Below are 12,848 nucleotides of genomic sequence, written 5' to 3' on the forward strand. Positions count from 1 at the left end.
GTCAGTTGACCCTTCTGAGGAGTGCTTCCTGGTTCTGCAGAATATCCTGAACCTATGACCCTTACATTTCTGGGTTTATTTCCTGTGTAATACCTTTCCCATATGTCTACTCTTTGGACTCAGGGGATTTATTGCCACCTCTTCCAGTGAGGAAATGCTACCCCTCCTGCTTTCTGAAGCTGCCTGTGCTTCTTGAGCGAGCTGACTTCTCTCCCTCCCACTCTCTGCCAATGCCTTATCTACATTCCATTCCATGTCAGGGGAAGGAGGACTGCTCCCAGCTGTCTGACTGCTTCCTAACTCATGCTGTGTTTCTCTACTTGGGTCAGATGTGTTCATGACATCTAGAAACTGCTGGAGACAAAGGGTGAGGGTGAAGCTTCCCACTCCCCCTCCTCTTCCAAGAGGAGCCAAGCAGACTGAGGGTACACTCCCCAGCCTTCCTGTTTGGTCCAGTCCCTGACATCACACCCCTATCCAGAGCTTTCCTCCTCCCTTTCTTCCTCCCCCCACCCCTTCAGTATTGGTCTGTTGGTGTGGCTCCTATGAAACTCCCTTTGCAATTCCTGGGCATGAACATGTTCTGCATATTTCCACGATCTTTCTTCAGGCCCATAACCCTTCCATGCAATCAAGTATTGCAGTCTCTTTTGTGTCATGTGTGAGTCTAGAATTTACTCCAAACTCCTCCTCTCCCTCTACCAGAACAGGAAGTGGGAGTGCTTGCCTGAGAGTTTGTTAGGCGTGTGCTGGCACTACTGGGGACAGCACGGATCTTTGGAATACAGTGTGTATCTTCATTGATACTGGCAATCTGAGTCTGCAAGTACACTTTAAATAGCCCCACCTACCGAGAATCTAGTTTCCTGCATCTACCTCTCTGGGGCAAATCAAGTGTAGACAGACACCTTTATCTCACTACCTGGTTGTCTATGGGCATCTGCTGCTCTCTTATACAACTCCTTAGCATGGTCCAAGCATTTCCTTAGCAAACTTTGGATGGCTGTTAAGTCTCCTATGAAGTCCTCTGCTGCTGGTACTGACAGGGTGTCTGTCTGTGATGGGAAAGTACATGGATGGTATCTGTAACTGGCATAAAAGGGGGGGAGGCCTGCTGAATTGAAGTATGAAGTGCATTGTGGTACGCAAACACTGCCAAGAGCAATTTGGATACCCAATCATCTTGCTGGTAGTTCACATAACACCGGAGGTCCTGCTTAACATGGCGTTAGCCCTTTCCAACTCCCCATTAGTCTCTGGGTGTCAGGCTGAGTGAGGGACACTTCTACCTTGAGTAACTGCATGAGCTTCTTCCAGAACTGCAAGGTGAATTGGGTCCCCCAATCTGAAATCACTTTAAGGGGAGCCCATGTGACTTAAATACATTTTCTACAAAGAGTTGTGCCACCTCTTGTGTGGTCAGCAGTCCCTTACAGGGCATGAAGTGAGCCATCTTTGTGAACAAGTCTACCACCACCCAGATCACTGTCTTCTGCAGTGACTCTGGCAGATCAGTGATGTAGTCCATAGCTATGGCTTCCCATGGTCCTTGCAGTGTGGTTAGTGGTTGAAGCAATCCTGAAGGTGCTTCCCTGGGTCTTTTTACCCGCTGACAAACCTCACAGGCTTGGACGCATTCCTTGACCTCCTCCCTCAATCTTGGCCACCAGAATTGCTTTGTCACGTGGTATAGCTATTTGTGCTGCCCAAAGTGTCCCACTGTAGTGTTGTCATGGCATTGATGTAGGACCTTGGCTCAGAGATCTCCTTCTGGAACATAGCGAGCTCCCCCTCCATACAGTAGCCCATCCTTTTCCATGAACCCCTCAGCGCCACCTGGGTCTCCACGCAGCACTACTAACTTGCACTTTGCAAAAGCATCCTCCTGTGTCTTCAACTGGAATTCAGAAACTTTGACAACTGACCTAGCTGCTAGCTGTAGCTGCTCTGGTTTCAAGATGTGCTGATACACTGGAACTGGCTCATCATCCTGGTACTCCAGCTTCCTGGAAATAGCACCCGCCCTTTGATTCTGACTGCCAGACACATACTGTACTCTAAAGTCGAAGCTGGCACAGAAGTGTGCCCAGCGAATCTGCTGTTGATTGAGATGTCTCATTGTCTGCCCTTACTCCAGATTCAGATGGCCAGTGCACACCTCCACCTTGTGTTGTGCCCCCTCAAGGAAATGTCTCCACACTTCAAGGGCTTCGCGGATAGTCAAAAGTTCCTTTTTCCAAATGGTGTAGTTCTGCTCGGAAGAAGTCAGCTTCCTAGAGTGGAAGGCACAAGCGTTTGGTTGCCATCTTGGTCCTCTTGCAGCAGTACCACCCCCCACTGCTTTGTCAGAGGCATCTGTTTCCATGATCAGCAGCCAGTGAGGGTCAGCATGAACTAGGTACACCTCTGAGGAAAACATGGTTTTGAGCTGCTCAAACGCCTGTTGTGCCTCAGCAGTCCACTGGAAGCACTTCTTGCCCCTCAAACAATCCGTGAGAGCTGCTGTGAGTCTTCAATAGACCGGAACGATCTTGTGGTAGTTGTTGGTGAACCTCAAGAATCTCTGCAGGTTTTTCTTCATCTTGGGTTCCTGCCATGGCACTACGCTCTGCACCTTAGCTGGATCAATGTGTACCCCCTCTGCTGTGAGGCGGTAATGCAGGAAATCTACTGTAGAGACGTGGAACTGGCATTTTTCTAACTTAGCATAAAGCCGGTGGAGGTGTTCTCTCAGCCTCTACAGCACCTTTGCCACATGTCTCATGTGCTGTTCCTGGCTTTCAGAGAAGTTAAAAATATCATCAAGGTAAACAATCATGAATTTATCCACCAGGCCGCTGAGGATGTGGTTGATGAAGGCTTGGATCGTTGCTGTCCCTAACTGAAGTCCAAAGGGCACAACCAGGTATTCGAAGCTGCCATACCTAGTGCAGAACATTGTTTTCCACTCGTCTCCCTCCCTCACACGGATCAGGTTATAAGCCCCCCTTAAGTCCAGCTTCGTGAAAAATTTCTCTGACCTCAGCCTTTCTAACAAATCCCCAATAGTTGGTAGAGGATAATGATTAGGAACCATTAGGGCATCAATCTTCCTATAGTCCACACATAATCTAAATTCTGTAGTGTCCTTCTTCTTCACAAATAGCATTGGGGCACCACCTGGTGCCTTGGAAGGTCTGGTGAAGCCCCTTACCAGATTCTTCTCTAAAAAAACTCCCTCAAGGCTGTCATTTCTGTCTCGGACAGGCAGGCACGCGTCTTTGGTAACAATATTTTGGTATTTTTCTCCATATAGTGTTGTGAGTTGCCATGAGCACAAGATGTGGGTTGGAGCAGGTGAAGAAACACAGGCCTTAGTGTCAGAAGGGTGCAGCAGGACTTTTTTAAAAATGGCTGTTTTCTCACTCTAATTAAAGTGGCAATTACTAAGAAATATTGTGTAACATTGGGGGAGGGTTTTTATTTTCACAGGAACATAATGCATTTTATACATTTTGGAATTATTAAATATAGAATATCCTTCATCCTTCCCTTCCCTTCTTTCTTGTTTTCTTTTTCTTTTTCTACCACTTCCATTTAATGGAAGAAAGATCTGGAGGAATTATGAACATAAGTAAGAGAATATGGCTCTGGATTTGGCCATTTCCCAACACATGTCTCTGAGATTTGGTGAGATGATGGTGTGAAAGACACAAAGACCCATTGCCAAATCCCAAGCAGCTTGCTCAAACCATCTTCATTTTATTATTCTATAGAATATCCGAGGCCTATCATGGTGAGCTCTAACCTGCCCCTCTGCTTTATAATGCCTGCCCCAACTGCCCCTCTCAATCCTGCTCTCCTGAGGGCACAAGCAGATCGTAGTAGTCTTCGGAGCCAGGGTAGTACCCTGGTAGATCTGCGAACTGGCTTTGAGGTGCCATCTGGGGCCAGGGCTGCTGATATCTATACCCTGGCCTGTGGTCAGGCCTTGGGCGCCTCCCATAGTTCTCCCTCATCCAGGGAGGGATGGAGGATGTTGTGGTCTTTACCCAGGGAGGAAGCCCCCCACTCCACAGTGGGGGCCTCACCCAGAGAGGCCAGTGGTTTTTTGGCCTGGCTGTGATAGGTGAAGTCCTGGGTTTGTGCGATTTTGTGGCCTGCGCCAGCAGCGGGGTGGGTCTGGGAGCTGAGAGCTGCAGCTTAGAGTTCCTTTCGATCCAGCCTAGATAGTACTGCGTGGAAATGAAGACGCTTGGCACCTTCGCTGCGCCACAGTACATGGGTCCGAAACTGGCAACTCCAATCACCCAGTAGCGCTCAGACCTCTCTTCCCTGCACATCAGGGGGCCTCCGCTGTCACCCTGGGAGGGAGGAAAGAAGGTTGTGGAATGAGGTGCAGACATGATGCCGTGGAGACCGAGGCAGAGGCTACTGAAAAGAGGCAAATAGGGTAAGGATAGAAGGCTCAACCATCCTGTCAGGAGGCAGCACAGTGCACTAATTTCATTTATTTATTTCATTTATTGCCACTGGGTGCCACCCCCTTCATCAAGTAAGCACAAAATCCTGACCGTGGTTCACCTACCTTGCAGATTGCAACCTTTCCTTCTTCGTGTCCAGCACAGATGTTCTGTGTAGGGATCTTCCGGCGCCACCAGTTCCCACATTTTTTTCTGCTGAAGATATTCATTGGCGCTTCCTGCATGATGTCAGGAGGAGTGAAATCTGTGAGCAGAAAGTAGTGGGGTGGGAATGGGGATGACCAGGGGGTGCCCTGCCCTTGAATCCTAACTGGGTCAGGGGAAGGAGAGAGGAAAGGGGGGAAACCCTCAGAGCCATGCCTAGAAAGCAGACGTGTGGACAAGCCTTAAGACCTGCCTAACGGCTAGCTGCTCTCTGTCCGCGGACCAGCAGTGCTGTAGCACCCTGCTTGTGGTTAACGCTTAGCTGGAATGAAATATTCAACGCAGCAATAGAGAAATTAAAATAATAATTTATTTGTCAGACAAATAAATGAGAGGCACAGTGGTATATGGTTACCAAGCTCTGGCCTGCCCTCCTGCCATTATGGCCAGCACTTATATTTCCTCAATCCAGCCCCTTTGCTCCTCCTTTGGCTGCCTCTGTCCAATCAGCCTGGTTGAAATTCCTATTGGCTGTTTGCTAGAACCAATCATAAAAGATACACCCATTTCCTATTACCTTTTATGGGAGACAGAGAGCTATATTTTCTTCTATTTATAAATGGCAAATAAGTAGTCATATATCTTACATTTACCTCGACCAGGCACCTTAATTACCAGATAACCTTTGGCCCCTCTTGCCCTATTCCCTGCAAAACAGATGGCTAATGGTTCTGATTTCAACTTAAACAGATATCTTGGGTTCATCTCCTCACACACCATCTATGAAAGATCTCCTTCTTTGGAGGTCTTTAAGCAAAGGCTCGACAACCATATGTCAGGAGTGCTCTGATGGTGTTTCCTGCTCGGCAGGGGTTTGGACTCGATGGCCCTTGTGGTCTCTTCCAACTTTATGATTCTATGATTCTATGAAATAAGAATCTAACATTTCTTACTTTCTAAATCCTTTGCATAATTACATTTAAGCCAATATATTTCATAACATATATAGTTTTTTAGAAGAAAGGGAACTTAGTAAAAGCTAAGATAAATTATAAGTTTTCTAAAGATTCAAAGCAGTTTCAGAGAGCTGCTTTGCCTAGTCCAGCTGCTGTTTCTATTTGCCCTTTTAACCTTATGAAAATGTGGCTCAAGTCTCTAATGGGAGGCACAATAATTCTTACTATTTACCAACTCTTAATTGTGTTTTGCAACTTGATTATTCTGTAATTTGTATGGTCAGTGTGACCTTTTGCTCCTAGCCTGTAATTTCCTTTTACAACCGTGAGGCACTGCTATAGATCAGGGGGGCCCTTGATCAAGAAGATAAACAGCTGCCAGAGTATGGTTTCTGCCTGGCATGAGAGATACAAACATTTACAAATATTTTTTTTAAGCTCATTTTAAAATACAAATCTTGATCAGATGCCTCAGTGCTATTTTTCTAGAAACAAGGTGCCAGAACTCACCACAAACGCCTTCCCTGGTCTCTTATAATGGCAATGGCACCCACCTGAGAGGTGCTGGAACAGAGTTCCAGTGAGTTATGGCTGCAAAAATCCCTGCTAACCATGCTTTTATTTCATAAATAGACATCCTGAGCCTTCAACCATGAAGATTCCAAAAGTGATAAATACAGCAAAAAAAAACAACCCCCCGGTATATTTCTAAAGCAAAATAATTACAGGCAAGAACGAGGAAAATCTCATCCATGCAAGACAGAGGGGAAGTGGAACAGGGGTGGAACACCCCGAAAGAAAACCTCTCCTGCGAGGAATGAACCTTCTGCTGCCCAACCAGGAGCATTTATTCATTCAGAGCTATAATTTTTGCCATGGTCACTTTCATTTTATTTACTAACTTTCCTCCCACTGGAAGGGCTTGTCCACACTTCCACTCGTCCCCTGACTAGAAAGCATGACTCCAAGAGGTTTGTGCCCCCTTGGCATGAGTCCGAGTGGTTTTCTGCTTGCCCTGTTACTTTCCCCAGGGAAACCCACTCTTGACTGCTGAATAGGAGCAAACAGCAATCTGTGGATAATTCGATTGCAGGTTTTCCCTGGGGGGAAACAGCAGGATAAGCGGAAGTGCAGATGAGCCCTAAACCACCCTGGAAAATGCCGGCTGGCAGTGAAGATACAGGTGATGACTTTCTTTCGAACACTTCAGGGGAGCCAGTCCTCCTGCTTTTCACAAGGTTGCTCTCACTTTTTGGCAGCAGGCCGCCCCAGCCGCTGACGTAGCAATGGCCGAGCGTCAAAACCGGCAGGCTTTTGTCAGGCAGGCAGGCTGGCTGGATGTAGTCACTGCAGTTGATGGGCTCGTCCATCTCCAGCAAGGCAATGTCTCTATACACCACCTCTCCTTGCTTCAGCTTGTTGTCGTACCTCTCGTGTTTCACCAGTGTCCTGATGAAGCGCTGCTCAGTCTCAGGGCCCAGATTGGTGAGCCGGCTGGAGCCAAGAACAAGCTTGTACTGGTCTCTGCAGGTGGGACCAAGAACAGGGATATATGGCTTGTGGGAGGCTGCACGAGCGTTCTGAGGTTGGGGGTGCCATTCCAAAGGGAGGGTGACAAAATGCCAACCCCCGATCAGTGGCACGCCTCGGGACATGCACCACGCCTCCAGGACACGTGCCACGCTCTCCATGGGTTGTGCACCACGCCCCTGGGTGGCATGCCACGCCCCTGGGGGAGTGCCACACCCCCAGGATGTGGGCCATGCCCCCCATGCGGAGCACATCATGTCCCCTGGGATGCACACTGCTCTAGGTACCAGAGCAGGATGGGAGGCTGGACTCCCTGAATATCAGAGAAAGGATGGAGAAAAAATCCTCCCTCCCTCTCTCACAAGGGTGGAACACCTGGATATCCAGTGAAGCTGACCTCACCTCCAAAATGATATTGCAGAGCTGGAGAAGGTTCAGAAAAGGGCCACCACAATTATCAGGGGGTGTGGAGGGACTCCCCTAGGAGGAAAGGCTGCCACGCTTGGGACTTTTTAGTTTGGAGAAAATGTGGGGAAGAGGTGACATGGTTGAGGTTGCTGGAACTATGCATGGTGCGGAGAAAGTTGAAAGAGAAAAGTTTTCCTCCCTCTCCTGAAACGCCAGAAGTTGTGGACACCCCATGAAGATTCAGGAGAAACTAAAGGACATCCTGCATGCAGCACATAGCTAAGATGGGGAACTTGCCCCCACTAAAGGCAGCAATGGGGCACCAGTCTACATGGCTTTAAAAGACGATTGGGCAAATTCTCGGATAGTTATGCTCTTCCATCATAGTCAGAGGTAGCAATGCTCTCTGAGGCTCCTGCCCACTTCTGTTTCTTCCGTTTGTTCCCTTTGATTCTATGATTCCCCGTGATTTCAAGACATGGGTCTGAGAGGTTATTTTTTTTTATTTGATTTGACTTTTTTTATTTGATTTGATCACAAGATCTCAGGGTGGTTCACAGGATAAAAATCCAAGGGAAAAACACAATAGTCAAAACAAAAAAAAATAATGAAACAATGACTCCATTCCTACAAACATATTTTTTTAAAAAACTGTAGAATATGAATCAGCTTTATAAAACAAAAAAGACAAATACAAATTGACATGTAACACTTAAGAACAATAAGCAACACCCACCCGAGTTAGAACAACACCCCCATTAAAAGCACAATTTTAGCACAAGGGGGCTGGCCCACGTCCTCAGTCCTTGTTCCTGTGCCTGGCCATTTTCCCTGGGGAAACCTGCCGTTTACATCTAAATCGGAGCAAACATGAATTCATAGAAAACCCGATTGGTGTTTGTTCTGATTCAGTGATGAACAGTGTGTTTTCTTGGGGAAAGCAGTGGGAGAAAGGAGAAGCCTCTCAGATCTGTGCCTAAAGGTCACAGGACAAATGGAATTGTGGGTGAGCCCTATATTCCTATGAACCAAAAGGGGGCAGATCGGCCTGAGTACCCACAGTGGCGGAGCGAGCTGCTCTGGCACCCGGAGCGGAGTGCACCCAGGGGGCGGGGCTAGCCACCCATGGGCGTGGGGCTGGCATCCCAGGGGGGTGAGGTGAGTGTCCTGCGGGGTGCACTGCCCACCGCGAGCGTCTCAGGGCGGCGGCGTGGTGATGTCACGCACCCTCAGGGATGACACTGAGTGCCAGCCGCACCCACCGCACCCACCTTGCTCCGCCTCTGAGTACCCAGCCCTCTGAGGTTCCCAATGGGATGCTGGACTAACTGGACCTTAGTCCTGATCAGGTAGGGCAGTTCCTGGGCTGTAGACTCCACCATCCCAAGAGGACAGCTATGTGTTCAGGCGAACTGCAGTTCCTCCAAGTATCACCTGGAAGGCAGAAGAAGGGACTCTGCTTCCTTGAGATGTCCCCAGGCTGCCGGGCTTGCAGATTCCACAACCCTCCCCAGGAATGACCTTCTGCTAAGTAGACTTCCCTTTCTGCTTACTTTCCTTTTGGGAAGCAGTGACCTGCACTGAGGACCCATTGGGGGCCAATGAGCGAACCTCCGCAGGAATGGATGTAGACTTTCCCTCGTCCTTTTGTCTGGATGCTGACCGTCCAGGGCCACGTCCCTGGAAGAACATCGCTGCCGCCCATAATATGCATCAACTTATGGCTGCTTGCCAAGGGTCGTCTTCCGCAGATGCCACTGAAAAAGATAGAGAGCGTCAATAGATCATGTGCATGACGTGGGTGGATTGTGCAGCTGGCATAAGAGACTCGGACACGCTTGACTTCCACACTTCTCCCCAAAATGCTTTCTTGCAGCAGACAAGCATCTCTTTCTTGACCTCCTTGGCAGAGTGAGGTACAAAGCTGGAGACACCCAAGGGACCAGATCCCTGTGCACCAGAGATCCCATTCACTGCCCATGAGCTAAGTGAGCTTTGGACAACATGGTGTCCTCCAGGGCTGGCCACCTGCAAACACCCTTGCAGAAGACCAGGGCTGTTTATGTTAAGTAGAATTGCTTAATTCACACTGAGATGGAGAATGCTGAAAGGTTTTAACAGGAAGATTCCGCTGAAGAGCAAGAAGAGCTCTACAAGCACCTCAATGGGTTGATAATTAACTGCTATTGATCTCTGCTAGCTAGCGCATGGGTGTTTAACCTTAGGTCACATGAGTAAGGTATTCAATGTGCAAATCACCATCTTGGGGAGTTGGTCTTTGGTCCTTTGTTCCCAGTCAGAGTGGGGGGAAGATAATGCAACTCTCCAGGAGATGCATAGCCTTAGGTAGGTGAATGCAGGCTAGAATGGGAGAGAGACACAGTTTTGATTTCTGGAAGAAGTTATTTCTTATAAGATGCTGAGCCTGTGCTGGACATGCACAAGATATTGTAAATTTATTTAGATGCATTGTTGATGTTTCTGTCCTGTTTTGAATAAAGTTCTGCAATAAAGCACTGAATCAAACATATGGGCCTGGACAATGTTTTATACCAAAAGTAGCCAGTTTTGTATGCATCCAGTTGCTTCAAGTGGCACAATATAAATACCGTATATGCAATAGTTTGTGTTTTAGGACCTTCCCCTTTGGACTGCTCTACAGTCCAATCTTTGATCAAGATTTTGGTTGCCTCCAACATGACATAACCTTGGGAGATCTCTCTGGATGCCGTGGCTATAGGTGGTAAACACCACAATTAATTCACCAAAATTAATGTGTTCGTTGCTTTCAATGGGTCTACTCCAGAGGGTTGGATGAAATCTCAAATATCACAAGATCCTCAAGGCAAAATGGAAGGAGAGCAACCCTGGTAGATGGACAGGCAGACAGAAGACCAATAAAAAAACTTCTTCCCTCTTTTGTCTTTCCTTACAAAATGCCACCTTTGGCCTCTTACTCGCAGTTGCTGACAGTGGCGTTGTGAGTGGGCTGGAATGTAGCAAGGACCAGAACAGAGAGGACCAACCATCTCATCCTTTGGGCAGCTCCCAAGGCTACAAGATCCACCACCACCACCACCTTGTCTTAGAATTCATGACATCATAAAACATATGAATCCAGGTTCTGTCCAGAGAGCATGTGGGCAGCCTGACATAATTGCTGCTTTATGCTCCTCCTTCTCTCTCTTTTTTAATTAATATTAACAGAAGCACCAGGGCAAGATGCCCAAATGAGGATGCACCAATTTTTAAATATTGCTTCTTTTCAGCTTGCACTTTTTTTTGCCAAAGTTTGCATTCCTTTGTTTTCTCCTCAAGGAAGCCTTCCTGCCTCTAATAGCTTCCTAACAACAACAACAACTTTATTATTTATACCCCACCCATCTGGCTGGGTTCCCCCAGCCACTCTGGGCAACTTACAAAATATATAAAACATAATAAAGCAGCAAACATTAAAAGTTTCCCAATACAGGGCTGCCTTCAGATGTGTTCTCAAAGTTGTATAGTTCTTTATCTCCTTGACATCTGAAGGTAGGGTGTTCCATAGGGAGGGTGCCACCACCGAGAAGGCCCTGTGCCTGGTTCCCTGGTTCCTGGACTATGCTCTTTAGCTGTGCTGGCATCCTCTTGGCCCAGGTTGTATTTTTTCCTGAAGTGCAATATACATTATAGTTGAGATCCCCTTATTGTGATTTTGAGTAACCCCTAAGTGTTCTGCAGGGTTTTTGCCTTTCACCTTCCTTTCTACCAGCTCCCTCATTTTTGGGGAGTCCCTTTCTTTGAGTCAAAGGTGACTACAATGAACTTACTTTGCAATTGTCCAGTACATATATAAATTGAATTTGACAGCACCGTGGTCACTCTTCCCAATTAGTTCAGCAACACTTTCATCTCTAACCAGATCCTGGCTGTCACTTAAGGTAAAACCCAGAGTTTATGTTCTTCTGGTCAATTCCATTACTAACTGTTTTAGGACAGTCATTAAGTGTATCTATAAATGTTAGCTCTTTGCTGTGTTTAGAAGAAATATGCAGCCAGTCTAGAACATCTTCTCTTTGATTGCATTTTCCACCTCAAGATCACTGTATATACAGTATATACAGTATCTGAAAGACCTTTGTATCTTGAGGTTAGAAACGATGCTCAGAAACTGCCATTGAAATTCTACTTAGTATTGATCCAGAGCAGGGACGCGGGTGGCGCTGTGGGTTAAACCACAGAGCCTAGGACTTGCCGATCAGAAGGTCAGCGGTTTGAATCACCGCAACGGGGTGAGCTCCCGTTGCTCAGTCCCTGTTCCTGCCAACCTAGCAGTTTAAAAGCATGTCAAAGTGCAAGTAGATAAATAGGTACTGCTCCAGCGGGAAGGTAAACGGCGTTTCCGTGCGCTGCTCTGGTTTGCCAGAAGAGGCTTAGTCATGCTGGCCACATGACCCGGAAGCTGTACACCGGCTCCCTCGGCCAGTAAAGTGAGATGAGCGCCGCAACCCCAGAGTCGGTCACGACTGGACCTAATAGTCAGGGGTCCCTTTACCTTTACATTTAGGGATCCAGAGCAGATTCCAATGTATATTTAGCAGAGTAACAAGACCAGAGGCAATTGTATTTCACTCAGCAGAGCTTTACTGCTACTGAAGGCAAATGAGCATAATGTTCACAAATCCAATAGAATCAGGATTGGCACTGTCCATAAGAAATCCAGTTGCAGCAGACTTGACCTAAACTTATAATAACTTAAAATTCAAGGGCATGCAGTGCCTGCACCTCTTTCTTGTTGTTGCTAAAAAGTGTGGCACTTATGGTAACAACTTCATGGTGAGTACCATGTCTAGGAAAAAAGCACTGATTGGAAGGGTCATTAAGTACAACCTCCTACAATGCAGCAATCTCAACTAAAGCATCCAAGAGAGGTGACAGAAAAGAGATGACAGAAAACCTCCAGCTCACCCATCTTGGCTCAGAAAAATGAGAGGCACAAATACAAGATGGGTGACACCTGGCTTGAGAGCAGTACATGTGAAAAGGATCTAGGAGTCTTGGTTGACCACAAACTTGACATGAGCCAACAGTGTGACGCGGCAGCTAAAAAAGCCAATGCAATTCTGGGCTGCATCAATAGGCGTATAGCATCTAGATCAAGGGAGGTAATAGTGCCACTGTATTCTGCTCTGGTCAGACCTCACCTGGAGTACTGTGTCCAGTTCTGGGCACCACAGTTCAAGAAGGACACTGACAAACTGGAACGTGTCCAGAGGAGGGCAACCAAAATGGTCAAAGGCCCGGAAACGATGCCTTATGAGGAACGGCTAAGGGAGCTGGGCATGTTTAGCCTGGAGAAGAGGAGGTT

General features: G+C 47.3%; 1 protein-coding gene across 1 annotated transcript; it reads right to left on the reverse strand.

The window, feature by feature from the left end:
• Nucleotides 1–3,721: 3,721 nt before the first annotated feature.
• LOC128421990 (acrosin-like) lies at nt 3,722–10,553 on the reverse strand. Its single transcript, XM_053405402.1, has 5 exons — nt 10,459–10,553; nt 9,055–9,258; nt 6,813–7,087; nt 4,568–4,707; nt 3,722–4,343 (listed from the first exon to the last, which is right to left on the reverse strand). Exons 1-5 carry the CDS (start codon nt 10,533–10,535, stop codon nt 3,828–3,830), a joined length of 1,212 nt encoding a protein of 403 aa, XP_053261377.1. The 5' UTR covers nt 10,536–10,553; the 3' UTR covers nt 3,722–3,827.
• Nucleotides 10,554–12,848: the final 2,295 nt, after the last annotated feature.

The sequence above is a fragment of the Podarcis raffonei genome, chromosome 10 (assembly GCF_027172205.1).
Source record: "Podarcis raffonei isolate rPodRaf1 chromosome 10, rPodRaf1.pri, whole genome shotgun sequence".
In the NCBI taxonomy this organism is placed as follows: Eukaryota; Metazoa; Chordata; class Lepidosauria; order Squamata; family Lacertidae; genus Podarcis; species Podarcis raffonei.